The sequence below is a fragment of the Cryptomeria japonica genome, chromosome 5, assembly GCF_030272615.1.
Source record: "Cryptomeria japonica chromosome 5, Sugi_1.0, whole genome shotgun sequence".
Lineage (NCBI taxonomy): Eukaryota > Viridiplantae > Streptophyta > Pinopsida > Cupressales > Cupressaceae > Cryptomeria > Cryptomeria japonica.
Window position 1 is genome coordinate 108766084 of NC_081409.1, and position 15896 is coordinate 108781979.

General features: G+C 35.3%; 1 protein-coding gene across 1 annotated transcript in view; it reads left to right on the forward strand.

Moving 5' to 3' along the window:
* Positions 1–7173: 7173 nt before the first annotated feature.
* The window catches only part of LOC131067191 (pyridoxal reductase, chloroplastic), a 207096-nt gene continuing 198373 nt past the window's right edge, over positions 7174–15896 (forward strand). Inside the window, exon 1 of the mRNA XM_058002143.2 lies at positions 7174–7364. Coding sequence (XP_057858126.2) covers positions 7251–7364 — 114 coding nt within the window. The 5' untranslated portion in view covers positions 7174–7250. The remainder of the gene's footprint in view (positions 7365–15896) is intronic.

The window sequence follows — 15896 nt, forward strand, 5'->3', positions numbered from 1 at the left end:
TGTCGTCATTGCCTACCTTGTTGAGGATGTGATTGCTAATGTTTTTGGAATTCCACGTGGAGCAGACATGAAGGATGTAACTAAAGATGAATATGAAGATCGATATAAGAAGAAGATGGATGCGTGTAAGACCATGGTGAATAAGGAGTGGATGATCGAGCCTAGGCCTCATCATTCCAAGGCTCCCAAGACACTCATGTGCACGTATTTCAAAGAGGAATATAGTGATTTAGTATTCTTGCTTAACCGAGTGATGGGGATGCCACATGGTGCAATATACAATGGATGGATGTTCTATTTCATCCAGGATTGTCTAAGAGGAACATTGATAAATTGGTCTAGAATCATAAGTGACAATCTAGACTTTCAGTCGAGGAATATGGAGTGGTCCAAGTCATTTTCCATGACTTCCTACTTGGTATACCTACTTGCACAGTTTGTTACATACAAAGGATTGATATGCAAAGGTAAAGTCGGGAATGGACAAGGACAATTCAGGAGTTATGAGTGCTATCCACAACTGAACATGCATTGAATTAAAGATTACAAGAGAGTGAATGATGTATTCACAATGTACATCACGTGGATGATGCAAGGCGAAATCCATAGGAGGTTGTCCAAGGAGGCAATAGAGCTGATAGAGAAATATGGATCGTGGTATATATAGTTTCCCACTTTCACGTACCTTAGGATTCATGGGTTTCAATCCAAACCCTACAGACTTCCTAGGTATCCTTTCGACAAAATGATCTTGTTGGAAGTGGTGAGACAACTTATAGAGTTTGATTCCATTCAGAAAGAGAAGCACAGGACATGCATGGCATTCACTATTTCAGTTGGGAAGATGTTGGAGGTTTGCCAGTCTACCTTAGCCACTAGCACTCCGAGTGAGGAGCTTGCATTCTATCGATTTGCAACATACAAGAAAAGAGAAAGATTTGATCTAGATAACAAAGTTGGAAGGATCAGGGGAGAGAAATTCATCCACAAGATAGACATAGAGGATTATTGGGCCAACCTGATGGACGAGCAGACAGTGAAGAGATGAATGTGGTCTAGGATGTTAGTGGATTTCATGAGGAAGTATGGACTTTTCCTCATTCTTGATCAGGTGTTAGATGACAGAGATCACACGCATCCACAATATGAAAATGAAATGAAGAAGACAATCTTATTGCCTAATTGGTCAGAGTCAAAGATTTGAAGATATTGATGAGAGAGGTCTTGAGTTTCTCCCATGCATGGGTTGATATTTAGATGAATAAGTTAGTTGATATGGGTGTTTCCTTCACTTATGAAAAGATGAAGTCGAAAGAATCTGCTTTTGAGGATGATCAAAGGACTATCAGTGATGTCAGGATTCACACGAATGAGGAGAGTCAAGGCCAGAGGGAAGAAGATTGAGGAGGTCAAGAAGAAGAAGCAAAAGACTATCATTCCTTCGCCAATCATTCCTTCACCACCTCTCAGTGTCTCATCAATCAAGGAAGTTGAAATGACAGAACAAAACAAGGAGACCCAACAATGTTCCAACATAGTGATACTACCAGAGAATATTCAAGATTTACATGCCACAATGACATCTGCTCCATCGAATGAGAATGATGATCAGTCGGGATCCCCTACTATCCTTTTGGAGGTTAGTTTGGGAAATGAGGTATATTATTTGACCAGGAGAAATCTTGATGATGATGATGATGATGATGTTATCTCAACATTGAGAGGGCTTGATTGAGAGATGTGTCTCGATGAGGGTATGGAGATGGCCGCTATTCTTGATTGGCTGATGAAGAGTATGGAAAAGAGTAAGAAAATGATAGAGGTACAACCTATTGATAACACTGATGACTACTTAGCTAGGAGCAATAAGGAGCCAGAACCTAAGAGAGTTGAGACCTTGTCGCACATAGCTAGAGATGAGACAGGAATGCAGATTGCGTAGGTGGTTGTTCCTATTGAAGGTGTGACGGTGAACATTGCTACTCCTATGGATTTCCAAATTACTTCAGTTGCCCTTGGTCCTACTACAAGAAAGAAAGAATTTCAGGAGGTTGGTGATAACCTTAGGGTGATCAACACGAGATTGGATAGAGAGATTGAGGAGAAGGAGAAGTACAGAGAAGAGAATATCAGACTTAGAGAGTACATTGCAAGGATAAGGCGTGAGAATCCCACCCTTGTTTCCCCTATTGTAGTTGATCATGGACTACATTCACACTATGAGGCAATGAGAGATACACTCTCGGAGGTGGAGAAATGGACTGAAAGCGCAAGAAAACAGGCAGATGATTTCCTCACTCGGTTTGTCCAGGCATATGATAGGACAACAAGGCTCATGTTTAGAATCCAGTATTTGGAGGGAGTTTGGGAAGAATTCTGGCCTATCCAGGAGAGGATTATTCCATGCCTCAGAGATTTGAAGAATATTCCCAAGACCACATTGATTAGGGAGAATATTGTGCATAGTGGAGACATATACATTTTCCATGGTTGGTATTGTTCATTGGCCATGAAGAAATCAACTTATGAGAATGCCCAACTAAGTTGTACAGAGATGGAAGGATCAATTCAGGATATTCAGTTGAAGATCCTTGCCTCAATTGAGGAGTTATTGGGTGTTGATGTTAGTGATGCTAGTGGTTTACACTTAGCCGAATTAAGAGACAAGATGAAACTTATGTATTTTTGTTAGTTGGACTCTTTGAAGAAGAGTTAGATAGATGATTTGGTCTCTTTGTTGATTCATGTTCATAGTTCACAGAAGCTCATGCCAGATTGGGAGAAAAATTTGGATGCTTGCTCGAATACATTGGATGTGATTGATTTACAACAAGATACCTTATTGATGCAGGAGTATCCCCGGTTCATTGCAATCTTGAATCAACCAAAAACATTTTCCTTTCTATTTTGCTTTCTATTTGTAGTTTCAGTTTTCTTTTCTGTGTGTCCCGATTTTGGCTCACCGGATCCTGTGGAGTTGGATTCTACTTGAAGACTTGATCATCTTTCTTGCTTCTACACCGCATCGCATTTGGATCATTTTCCAACAAGATATCACTACCGGTTTCCATGACAGTTTACTGTTACCGGTTGTTCCTTTGTTATCGGTTGCTTGGATCTATTCTGGTGATCTACCAGAACCCCTTCTGAAGCTCGTGGATCTTTGGGCATTGATTCCGATGTTCCTTAGCGTGTGGCTGACCTTTTCCCGCGATCTACGTTTCATCCTTTGGATTTTTCAGAGGAATCTCTTGGCGGAGGCCGACCTTGTTATTTTACACGTCAGGTCTTGTTCTTCAGGTTTTGATCCCTTTTGGGCCGATTGGATCCTTTGGATCAATATTTTTTTTTGTAATTACGTATTAGAATGTAATAGAGGAGAGAATCAAGTAGCTAGACAGTGCAGAGAAGATAGATCATTAGATTCAAGGTCCCTGTTGTGACCTATTCTATCAGGCCTGTGAGCCGATATGTTGTAACTCGGTTGTTACCGGTTGGATGTAATCAAATTTAATGCAATAAAACAATATGTTCTACATTGCCTCCATCATATCTTCGTGTTTCTGTTGTGTTTACTCTTGCTGACCGGTCCAGATTGATCTCTTTGAGGTCCGTCCTCACCGGTGACTGCTTCACATATTTAGCATTTCCATGGAGGAGTTAGATTTTGTATTGGTTAGATTCTTGGAGTATGCTAGGAGGGAGAGAGATGCAAGGAGGAATCTTCTAGAAGATTCCCTTTTTGGTGACTAGGTATCTTTTAATTGGTCCATATGTTGGTGGCACCATTTTTGATGTAAACCCTAATTAGGGAAATTCTAGGGTTTTGTTGGCATGATCTAGTCCCTTGATTTAGTTTTAATCTTGGCCATCCATTTTGTATGAGACTCTATATATACCTCATTGTCTCTCATTTGTAAGAGAGAGTTTCTGTAGAATTGTTGGTATATGCTCCAGCTATTTGAATCTAAATCATTGTTCAATTTATTGGTGATTTTTCTCTTCAAATGTTGTCTTTGCATTCATGGTTCTCAATTCCTCCAAGTTAGATTATAATTTGTTTCCATGTTTGTTAGATTGAGTGGAAGATTTGTTGAATATATTTGTGTGGAATCCTTAATCCATACCACTAGTCTCTTGCTGTTGATAAGTGCACCTTGTGTGGTCAACTGTAAATTTGAGGAAGCTTAACTTCAATTATTATGCGTCCCTTGACAAGCATCAACTTGGATGGTGTCAACGTTTGATGGTAATAGTTTGAAAATCCATTAGTATACCTTAGATGTTTGCACTAAGCTTGTGTCAATACCTGTTTGTGAGTCCTTGCCTAGTTTGATTCCACATAATTTGTTCATCATTTCCTACATTCCTAGGCTTAGAATAGATTTCCTGAACCCTATTCCTTTTGCCCATTTTTAGTAAGAATTAAGTCCAAAACTACATTGCTAAATACTAAGTTGTCAGCACACCTATTCCACATATTTCATGATCAAAGAAGATAATTCGAACATTCGTGTAAGTCCCCAAGTGAACACAACAATTCACATCGACCATTGAGTTACCCACTCGTGAAGACCTGACATGTAGAAACCTTGGAATCATTTTAGTTGATCTTACCCTTAGCATCTGAGGTGATTTTGTTCAAGAGAGGGTAAATTACCTTGGTATTTTATTCTGAAATGTTATGTGCATAAAACACACATCAATAGTCCACCAACATATGTTATGGTTGAATTTGACAATTACTTTGGAAATCTATTTAAAGATGTACCTCCAAATTTAGTTCTAAATTTACTAATACAAAGGGGGTGCACATGTTAATTGCCCTTACGATTAGCTTGGACATTAACAATCCAAAAGTCACGAGGATTGACTCTTCCCATGGCAACAATTGATGTAGGACCAACAGAAAGAGCATGCTTAACATTTGTGGCTATATCTCGTGTTAAGTCTTTGGATGGACTCAAAATCTCACCACCATTTCATATGATTGTTATGAAAATATGTAAATAAGGAAGCAACTCACCAAAAAGAAAATTAAGGAAGAAAGACTCGAATATTTGAAAACACAATAATTTCATGTAATGTATAAATTATAAACTATAATTCTTCTATTAATATTTTTGGTTTAATGTGAAATGTCCGATTCATTATCTTTTATAATGTTTAAATATGTGAGTTACACACACACATTTATATGATGTATATGTGTATATACATACATATACATCATATATATATGTATGTATGTATGTATGTATGTATGTATGTATATATGTATGCATGTATGTATGTATATATGTATGTATGTATGTATGTATTTTATATACATATGCATACTATGCATGTACACATATGTATATAACATATATATACATATATGCATATACATAGACATATGTAACTATGCATATATGTATGTATGTATACACACGCACATGTATGTGTGTGTGTTACATATCTAGTTCACATATATTAAATACATGTATGACACAAGGGCATCAAGAGCCTCATAAGCATGCATTATATCACTTTTTGGTTTTTAGTGTGTTTAGGTGTTTTGGGTCTAATAAGGTCATGTAAAACCATTTGGGATCATTTTGATCCATTTTGAAGGGTTTGAGATCAAGATGTTGGAAAATTGTAAAAGTTGCACAAAAATTGTTAATGTTGCTCAAAAAGTTGTGAAGCAATTTTGTCAAAATAGTGTCTTGTTAAAAAAATAATTAAAAGGTGGCCGAGAATAGTTGGAATTGATGGAAAATGTATAAATGTACCCTTCCAACTCGAATTTGGGGTTGGAGAAGTTTGAATGAAAGAGATACATCATTTTCACTACTTTTTCCTTGTAATTTCTGTGAAATTTGATTGTAGTTTGCATTGTACAAACTGGTATAGATTGATATTGGCTTGAAACCAATTAGAAAAGTTGGAAAATTTTGTTATCTTTCAAATTCTTTTTGTTTTATTGATTTTCATTATGTTTTGTGAAAGTTATGATCAAATTAGTGATTGCCATTTCTATATTTTTACTGTTTTACAACAAGAAACTTGATTGGTATGGTTTTGTATGACTTGATATGGTCAAGGGTAGGCACAGGGATGATGTATCTATGAAGTACAAAATTTTTGGTTTTCGTTTGAAGTCATTTCATTGAGTTTTGCAAAAGTTAGAGCATTTTTGGTGAAAACAGTCCCAAACCTTGCTTAGAGTTTCTAATAAGAAAGAAAAATTCATATCTTTTGATTGAACCCTTAAAAAATGATATAACTTGGTGAAAACCTTCTTTGCATTGCTGCCTAGGTTTCCACCAAAGTAAATTGAAAAATTTGATTATATGTGTGAGTTATGCAAGATTGTTTGTTTCATGTTGTGGTAAAACTATGAAAGAACCTAGGTGATCGAGGGTTTGATGAAATAATGCATTGTTTTGAATTGTCCAATAGTAGTAATGGTTTGTGGACCTTCAAATGACTTGGTAAAGGGCTTGGCAAGCCATCATTGACATAAGATTGATCAAGATAAATGAATATGCATCTATTAGGCTTAAAGAGTAATGTGCTTAGAATGATGAACTAGGCTTGAATGTGTAGATCCATTGTGATAGGACTTGATTATTGTCTTCTTTTGCATCAATGCAGCATTGGATGTGGAGAGATAATATTCTCAAGGCACCTATCTATACTCAATAACAATTTCAACATTAGCACCTTGAAATTGATATCTCTCAATGTCATAGATATATTTGAGATATCTATACTTGTATATATACCATTTACAATCAATAATATTGTAACAATAACTCCTTTACATATTGAAAAATTAGAACCTCTTATTAAACTAGAAATTTCACTTTCAATTTAATATTTTTTATCCATATAATATCAATAAATACCTTTATATAAATTTTGAAATATTTTTTATTTCTTTTAATATCTATAATGTTTAACAATATTCAATTTAAAAAATAAATTCAAAGAGCCGTTTAACTATTAAATACTCATCTAAACATTATATGAAGCCACTTAATTGTTAAAAACGATTAATTTGTTTTAAAAACACGTGCGCATAAATTTTCCCTAGCTCCGTCCATAGGACCTCAGTCTTAGTGAAAAAATAAAATATATATTAACGTGATTAATATATACATATATATATGTCCTCCAACGTTACAAACCACAAGCTGCCGAAGGATTACGTTTAAAATATTGTGAATCAAAACTGGAGATCGAATCCCGGGGCGGACACGATGGCGCTTGCCGTAACTATGGCTACCATTCCCACCTGTTTGAACGTCAAGGGTTCGATTCCCTCAAAATTACGAATTCCTCGGCTCCTACCAGCATACTGGCCTTGGGAAACTGTAACTTACTTCATCTTTTCCCTTTTCTACTAATTTTTTTGATTTAATTAATATTTACATTACAGACAGGAACGAGATTAACTTTTCTTTTCCCTGCTCCGTTCTTAAATACTTACATTGTAAAGCCTGAGCAAAATTCATTTTAACGGAATTTAAGGAAGGAAGGCGATTACCGGCCCTGTAACATTTGTTATTATGATTAATAAAAGTAAATTCGTTGGGATAATTTGACATTTTAAGTATTAACTATTAATTAAGAAATTTTTGTAATATCTGAAATTTCTGACATTATTTGCATGCCGAATTCTCTATAGGGAGATGAAAGGTTTAAAAATGGCAGACAGTTTTATCTGTTTGTGATTTTTTATTTTTTTTAATCAGTTCTAAGTTTTTGTTTGATAAGGGTATCTGGGAATAACGCCGCCCAGACCAAGCCTTACGTGAGGGTGGTCTTATTGTGATGTGAGGAGTCGAACTTGAGTCATGCTCTTTATGGATGCATCACTTTACGATTTTACTACAATTCTATTGCTCTTTAGGAAAAAATTTACAAGCCAAGTTCATATCTTAGACCTGAAAAACAAATGACAGGACATTGTTGAAGGATAGAAGAAAATAGAATAATTTCAAGAGAAAATCAGACAATCCTAGTGTAAATTGGAGAGTGAATAGATTTGCTCTATTATCCAATAAATAGATCACAGAGATCTTTAAATAGATAACACTCATGAAGAGATGTGTCTCTACTCCATGATGCATGACTGTAGATAATTATGTTGAGTGTGATAATACAGTTTATTTTTAACCACCCTTCCAACCCCAAACTTTATTTTATCATGAAGATTTTATACCAATAGCTTCTCGAAAGTATACAAAGTTAATCCTTGCTCAAAGGTTTAGTAAAAATATATGCGAGCTTCTCATTGGTTGGTGTATAGACTAGTCCAATTTCCTTATTGAGAACATGCTCATGAATAAAGTTATGGTGTACTGTAATATGCTTTTTGTGAGCATGAAACATTGGATTCTTAGACATCTTCAACACACTTTGATACTCATAGTATATAATTGTTGGATCAAGTTGTGGATGTTGAAGATTCTCAGTGAGTCTTATAAACCATATTGATTCACAAGTTGCTGCAATAATTGCCTTGTACTTTACTTAGTGGATGACAAAGCAACATTAGGTTGCTTCTTACAACTCCATGAGATAGTAGCAAATCCAAGATTGAAGCAATAACCAAAGGATTTTCTACAGTTTATGCAACCTGCCTAATCTGAATCAGAAAAATCTACAAGTTTGAAATATTCATTTTTCAAATGCTCCAATCCAATTTTTTATGTTCCTTGAAGATATCTCAAAACACCTTATACAGCTAACTAGTGACTTTGTTTGGGACGAGCCATGAATCAAAATAAGATTCCAATCGCATAAGATATGTTTGGACGAGTAGTAGTAAAGTAAAACAAATTTCTTATTGAACTCCCATATAGGGTTTCATTAGTTGATTTATCATTTGAACTTAGTCCCGTCTCCATTGGTGATAATGAAGCTTTAGATTCTTGCATTTTGAATTACGTGAGAATGAGGGAGAAACATGTTTTAGGTGATTTCCAAACTTCAATTCCAAGAAAGTAACGAAGTAATTTTAGATCAGACATCTCAAAATGGATCTTCATATCTTCTTTCACATCTTGTATTAGTGATTGATTATTCCCTGTAATGAGAAAATCATCAACATATAACACAATGAATAGTACCTTGTTGTCAAAATTCTTAATGTATAGATTTTGATCAACATCAAATTTTTGGAATCCTCTTTGAAGAAAGTACTTATCACTTTTTGAGTACAAAGCTCTTTGGGCTTGTTGCAAACCATATAGTGCCTTTTAAAATCAACACACCATGTGTTCCTTTCCTTTTTCAACAAATCCAGGAGGTTGTGCGAGACATACCTCCTTTGACAATTGTCCATTAAGGAATGCATTTTTGACATCCATTTGGTGAATTTTCATGCTATGATGGGAAGCAATTGCTATCAACATTCTAATTGTGATCATCTTTGCAAGTGTTTCAAAGCTTTCCTCATAACCAACACCTTCAATTTGCTTATAGCCTTTGGATACCTATCTAGCATTGTGCTTGTCAATTGAACCTTCAGATTTAATCTTGATTTTGAATACCCAATTACAATCAATGGTCTTCTTTCCAACAGGTAAAGAAACCAACTCCCATGTATGGTATTGATGGTTGAATTTATCTCTTGATTCATAGCATTTTTCCATTTTTCATCCTTTATTGCTTCATCAAAAGTGCTTGGTTAATGAGCACTTAGAACACTTGACATTAATGCATAATTGGCCTCATAGTCTTGCAACTTGATAGGTGTTCTCTTAGCTTATTCTAATCTCCTTAGAGGAACATTAGATTATGGAGTGGACATTATGCTTGAATTGGCTCATTAATCTCTTCCTCTTCTTCTTTAGATTCAATAGGACTTTCTAATTCTAGTTCAACATTTTTGGGTGAGTATGATGAAGTGCCACTATCATCTTTCTCTTCTAATAGATCATCATGGCGAATAGCTGGAAGCTGACACTCTTCTTCAATTTTGACATCTCTAGAGATTTGAAATTTGTTTGTCTTTAGTAGAGTAATCATAACCTACAAGGATGCATTTTTGACTCTCATCATCAAATTTTCTTCTCTTCTCTTGTGGGATATGCTTATAGGCAATGCTCCCTAAAATTCTTAAATGTCTAAATGTTGGTTTCCTTCTCAATCATGCTTCTTCTGGAGAGATTCCTTCTAAGCTATTAGTCTGTTGGTTGAAAATTTTGTACACTCGTGAAAGCAAACAAAATTGTGGCTTCAACCACAGTGTGTGAGTATGAAACTCTCCTAATTAAGGGAAGGCTCCCCCTATCTATCTAAAACTGAAATAAAAACAGGATGGGACAACAGTCTTCCTTCTTTCTTCAAGGAAGCCTATATCCTTTTCTCTCCTTAGAAAAGTGATAGCAAGAAAATGTATAATAATGGTAACAACTTCAAATGAAAACGAAAGAAAGGAAATGAAGTTTCCTGAAAGCTCAAAGACTCCCGTCACTTCCTTCGGGACAAGACAGCAATATCAAGCTCAAAGATTTGACTATTGGAAGTCCTATCTACCCTTTGCTATACTAAATTTTACAACGAATAAAAGACAATAGCTCAAGACTGGAATAATCTTTTCTTTCAACACAAAGACAAGAACTAATGCAAGCTCAAAGACTTGTTGCTATTTCTTATCAAACAATAATTTTTCCTCAAGAATAGACGCAAGCTCAAAGACTTGCTGCTCCTTCTAGAGATTTTCCTTTTTAAATTAATCTTCACTACTTGCAGCTCAAAGACTTCAAATCAGATTGGACTAAGCTCCTTTAGAAACACTTTGCATGGAAGAAATAAAAAGATTCAAACTCAAACATGTAGCTCAAAGACTCAAAACTTGAGTAATCCTTCTTTATTATTCTTCAAAACCTTCAATTCACATACATAAGCTCAAAGACTTCTTGCTGTAAATTTGGCAGAGTTTTTGCTTGCTTTCCAAAAGATATATATTACAATAGACCCCTCAAGTATTTATAGAAGAGGAGCCTTTAAAAAAAGGTGGGAGGATCCTGACTAACTTGAGAGATTCTCTCAACCACCAAGACTTATTCAATAACTAACTAAGACTTCATTAACTAACTAAGACTTATTCCAACTACAGTCCTAATCGGACACAACTTGTAGTTGTCTTACATGTAATTACAAAAGTGCAAGTAATGTGAAACTTGCTTTATACAAAAAATACTTTTACATGTAACTTGTCAAAATGAAATTACAAATGTATAACTAAAATTATTCCACGTGTCTAAAGACACGACTCTAACTGCATCATCCTTTGTCTGTGATGATCTTCATGTCGCTTCAGGATGCTAGAAGTTGAAGTATTCTGGATTGGTAAAGACATCTTGAACCGGAATAGGAACTTGCATACTTGTCTTCTTGCTTGGGGTAGTACTGGCTTTTCAAGAGGGAAAGGTCGGCCTTCCTCTTTTTATGTCATGACCATCTTTGTCTTGAAAGCATTCTATGTTCTCAACCATGAATTGTTGTTTGTATTTCTTTTTTGTATCATCCTTCATTCTTGAAATTTGCTTGCAAAATAAGGCCCATGCCTTAATGTAATATCCCTTGCCCAAACTAACCCTGTTTCGCTTATTGAACCTCCAAGGAATATTGTCAAACACTTGGCATACAATGTTTGAAGCCGCTGTAGTGAATTCTTTATTTGTCTTCTTTGGGTTTGTAGGCTGCAAATGAAGTTATGGAAAGCTTCTAACAATGCAAAGTTGTTATAGAAATGATATGCTAGCTGTTTTAGAGCGTACACACACATGAAATGACTGAAATTAACTAGCACAGCTAGTAGACATTAAGACAAACACTTGTCATGCATCCCAAAGTACACCTACAGCCATTAGGCATTTCATCATACAATTGGCATGCAAACTAGAGTATGGAAATGAGAGCTACAGCCATAAGCATTTTATCGAACATTTGCCATGCAATTCCTATTATGAAATGTTGACTTTCAGCTAGGGACATTAAGACAAATAGTTATCTTGCAAACTGAAATAAATACTACAAATATATCATATGCAACTCCTTTTTATTGATGTCCCAATTACCACAGATATGAAAGGACCAAGACTCTTGGCTTACAGCTGAATATGATATGAAACAAAATACCCAGGTCTGAGTACAATGGCAGCATACAACCAACTTTGAATGTCTATTAAATACTTAAATTAAATGCAAGAGAACCTGATCCAATGAAGCGCCTACGTTGTGGGTAGTGTAGCAACTCAAATACCATGTAAATTGTGAAGCAACATGTGTGGCTGCTGCTGCTATGGTACGGCCTCCAACAATTATAAATTCTGCCCAAATTTCAATGTCATCACAGCAACAACTAATCTGGAAATGAGCAGCAATTAAAACCCTTGAAGAACCTTTGAGTAGACTCAACTAAGATGCAATATACTGTAGCGATTTTACTTTTCACGTATCACTGTAGCGTTTCACTATTCACGAGTTACTGTTCACGCGCATTGTTCATGCACACTGTAGCAGCAAGAACAAACTTGCAATCTGCTCTTAAAACCTTGAATAACTTGTTGATAATCTCTCCCAACAAGAATGATATAACTCCATGTGCCAAAGGAGGATGATTCACAACCAACTATAAATGTTCTTCAACAATAAACTTCAAACCCTTGTAGAAAACTTCACCAATTTGCACAAATGAAAGAACTGAAGTATTCTTTCCCACAACTGCAATAATTCAGGTGTTATTTCACACCTTCAAAATTGCTATCAATAGGAAGTTTTCGTTTCCTATGATCAAAGAAGAAAATTGCGAAAGCCCTAGGCTCCACAATAAAAATCAATCAAAATACTATTCATCAACTGGATGCCGAGAATGAACTCTTGCCTTTCTTTTTATTCTTTCCTTAAGAGAGGTCAAACACCTTCCTGGCCAATGTGGGATAAAAGATTTATTCCCACATTAAATTATTCACTTAACGCACTTTATTATATTAAAGTGACTTTATTATTATAAAGTTACTTTAGAACTTTATAATAATATTAAAATATTAAATAAATCACTTAAGTCACTTAAACTTTAATATCTCTTGATGTACTTGTTCGATTGCTAAGCCGTCTGAGCCAGGAGTCGACTCTCCCTGTTCTCCATGCGATTGGATGCCTGTCTAAAAATAGAAACCTTGAATAGTGACTTACTATAAATAGTAAGTATATGGAACTGAGTCTAGAAATAGCTGCAAAGGCCCAATCAAGGTCGACACTGCCAATAAGCTCTGCTGAGGTGTCTTTCTATTAATAGGAACCCTGACTCTCCCAAAATAGTAACTTACTATAAATAGTAAGTGTGCCAATCTGAGTCAAAAAACCTGTGCAAAGGCCAAAACCTGAATCCAGCTGAAGAGTAATGTCTCTAATCACCAAGTAACTGCCACACGAGGCCCTCTATCAATAATTATTAGCCTACGAGGGTCAAATGATAGGCTAATTCTTACAAACTCTGATGCTCGCAAAATGGGGACATTACACTTAATTTATTGATTTGGTAGATCATGTGTGCAAACCAGACTGACAAGGGAAGAGATAAATTGATGCAAAAATGGGCTCACAAGTGAATTTCGGGTTTTGGAAGTTGCATTACATGTGTGGGGAAAAGAAGAGCATTAACTTGCGATTGTGGGGAACAAACATGCAACTTCATATGTGTAATGGGTAACTACAAGTTTGCACTTGTAATTGGACCTTTAAAACTCATTTTCAAGTGTTTTTGGAGTGCATTTTGGACCAATTTCGGGTTCTGGATGGTTGACCGCAAGTAGACTTTAAATGGGGAAAATGAATGAAGGTGTGAAATGAGTGGATGAAATGGTATGTACGGATGATGGAAATGAATATGAAAAGATTTTGGGAAGATCATCTTCAAGAAAATGGGAAGAACTTTCAACATGTAATCCGGTTCTAAAAACCCCATTTTGAAAGAATGGGTTTTTCTCATTTTTGCAACTTGGAATTTAAAAAAAAGATGGTTAAATCTTTTATCCGTAAGGGAAGAACAATTATTTTCATCCAACTTGTAATCGGGATTTAAAATCTCGAATACAAGTAAAGAGGGAAAATGGGGAAGAACAATGCAATTCTAAAATTGCTTTACAAAGGGGAAAATCTCTCTCACAAAACCGATTTTTTGGGGAAGAACCAACATATTTGAAAACAAGAAGAAAAGAAATCTTACCTTGCTCCAATCTGAAAATGCCTCTTCAACAAGATGATTAATCTTTGAAAAAAAGGAAGGAGAACTCTTAAAAAGAAATTAACTGCATTCCAAAACCCTAGCCACGTTTTTGAAAAAATGCCCAAAACTGAAAAACGTGGCAGCAAATGCATGAGAAATGGCATGGAAAATGGCCAAGACTCTTTCTAACCTCAACGCCTTAGCATACCAAGCCAAAACGATTCATAACATTGCTGATTCATGGCATTCCAAATGGCAAAAACGTGGCTGCTGTTATAAAGCTAAAAACCAGCAATCTTAACCTCCATGTGGCATGAAAGGTGTTTGAAAATGCATAAAAATAGGGAGGAATCCAAAATGCTTTCTATCTCCCAAAAAATCTTCACAAAAATTTGCCTAAAATCCTAAAAAAAAACGTTTTTCCTTGCAATTCGGGTTGTTTGGAACCAATAACAAGTTTAAAATGCATGAAACAATGAAAATCGGTTTTTTTGGAGGATATAACAAGTTTAAAATTTCACTTTTTCAACATGTTGGGCAAAATCGGGATTTTTTGGACAAATAGCAAGTTTGAAATGTCAAAAATGCACTTTATAAGCAAAATCGGGTTTTTTGGACCAAATAGCAAGTTTAAAATTGTCACTTTATTTCATTTCTAGGCAAAATCGGGTTTTGGAGAGAGATGTGCAAGTTTTAATTACTTGTAAAGGGAAAATAAAATCCCTACAACAAGTTTTAATAACTTGCACATATGTAATAGGGGTTTAAAATCCCTTTTACATGTAAAAACCATTAAAGTAGGGGTTTTTAGACCAAACTGCAAGTTTACTTGTAATTAAGCCAAAAAATCCCTATTTTAACTAAAAAAGACCAAAAAACAATAAAAATGATAAAAACAACAAAGGAGAAATTTAAAACAAATTACAAGTAACATCTTTTAAATAAAAGTGCACATGTAATAAGCCAAAAATTCCCCTATAAAGACCAAAACAATGAATATCATTAAAACTTGCAGTTTGAAGAAAATTCTCCACATGCAGTCGGGATTTTAAAACCCGAAATTGAAGGAAAGACATAGCAAACGAACCCAGAATTCGATGAAATTCGAGATGCAGTTCGAGGATGGATTGAAGATTAAGCCAGTCCAAGGATTAGGCGAAATTTTGCATCGGGAAGCGTGCCATAGAGTAAAATCTTCAACCTACAGTGACTGTTCTGAAACCCGAAATTGCATAGAAAGCTAGGAAAAGGAAGACCAAAACTCACCAACACTTGAGCAATGATGGCAAAGACACCCCCCAATGATTTGACACTATCAAATGTGAGTTTTGTACCTCGTAAAATGTGGCTTGGAGACAAAAATGACACTTTTTAGGCAAAAATTTATAGGGGTTGTCACATTTTTGAGAATCCAAAAATGAGGACAACACAGTGAAACTTTGATTGATCAAATAAGCTGCTGTATGAATTGCTTCTCCCCATAATTTCTCATTAACATTATAAACCTTGAGCATGGACTTAGCTTTTTCTTGAAGCGTTTTATTCATTCTTTAAGTTGCTTCATTTTTTTGTGGAGTATATGGAGCTGAGAATTGCCTCTTAATTCTTTTTTGTTTACAAAAATTAGCAAATTCATCTAAAGTATATCCTCCCGTTATCAGAT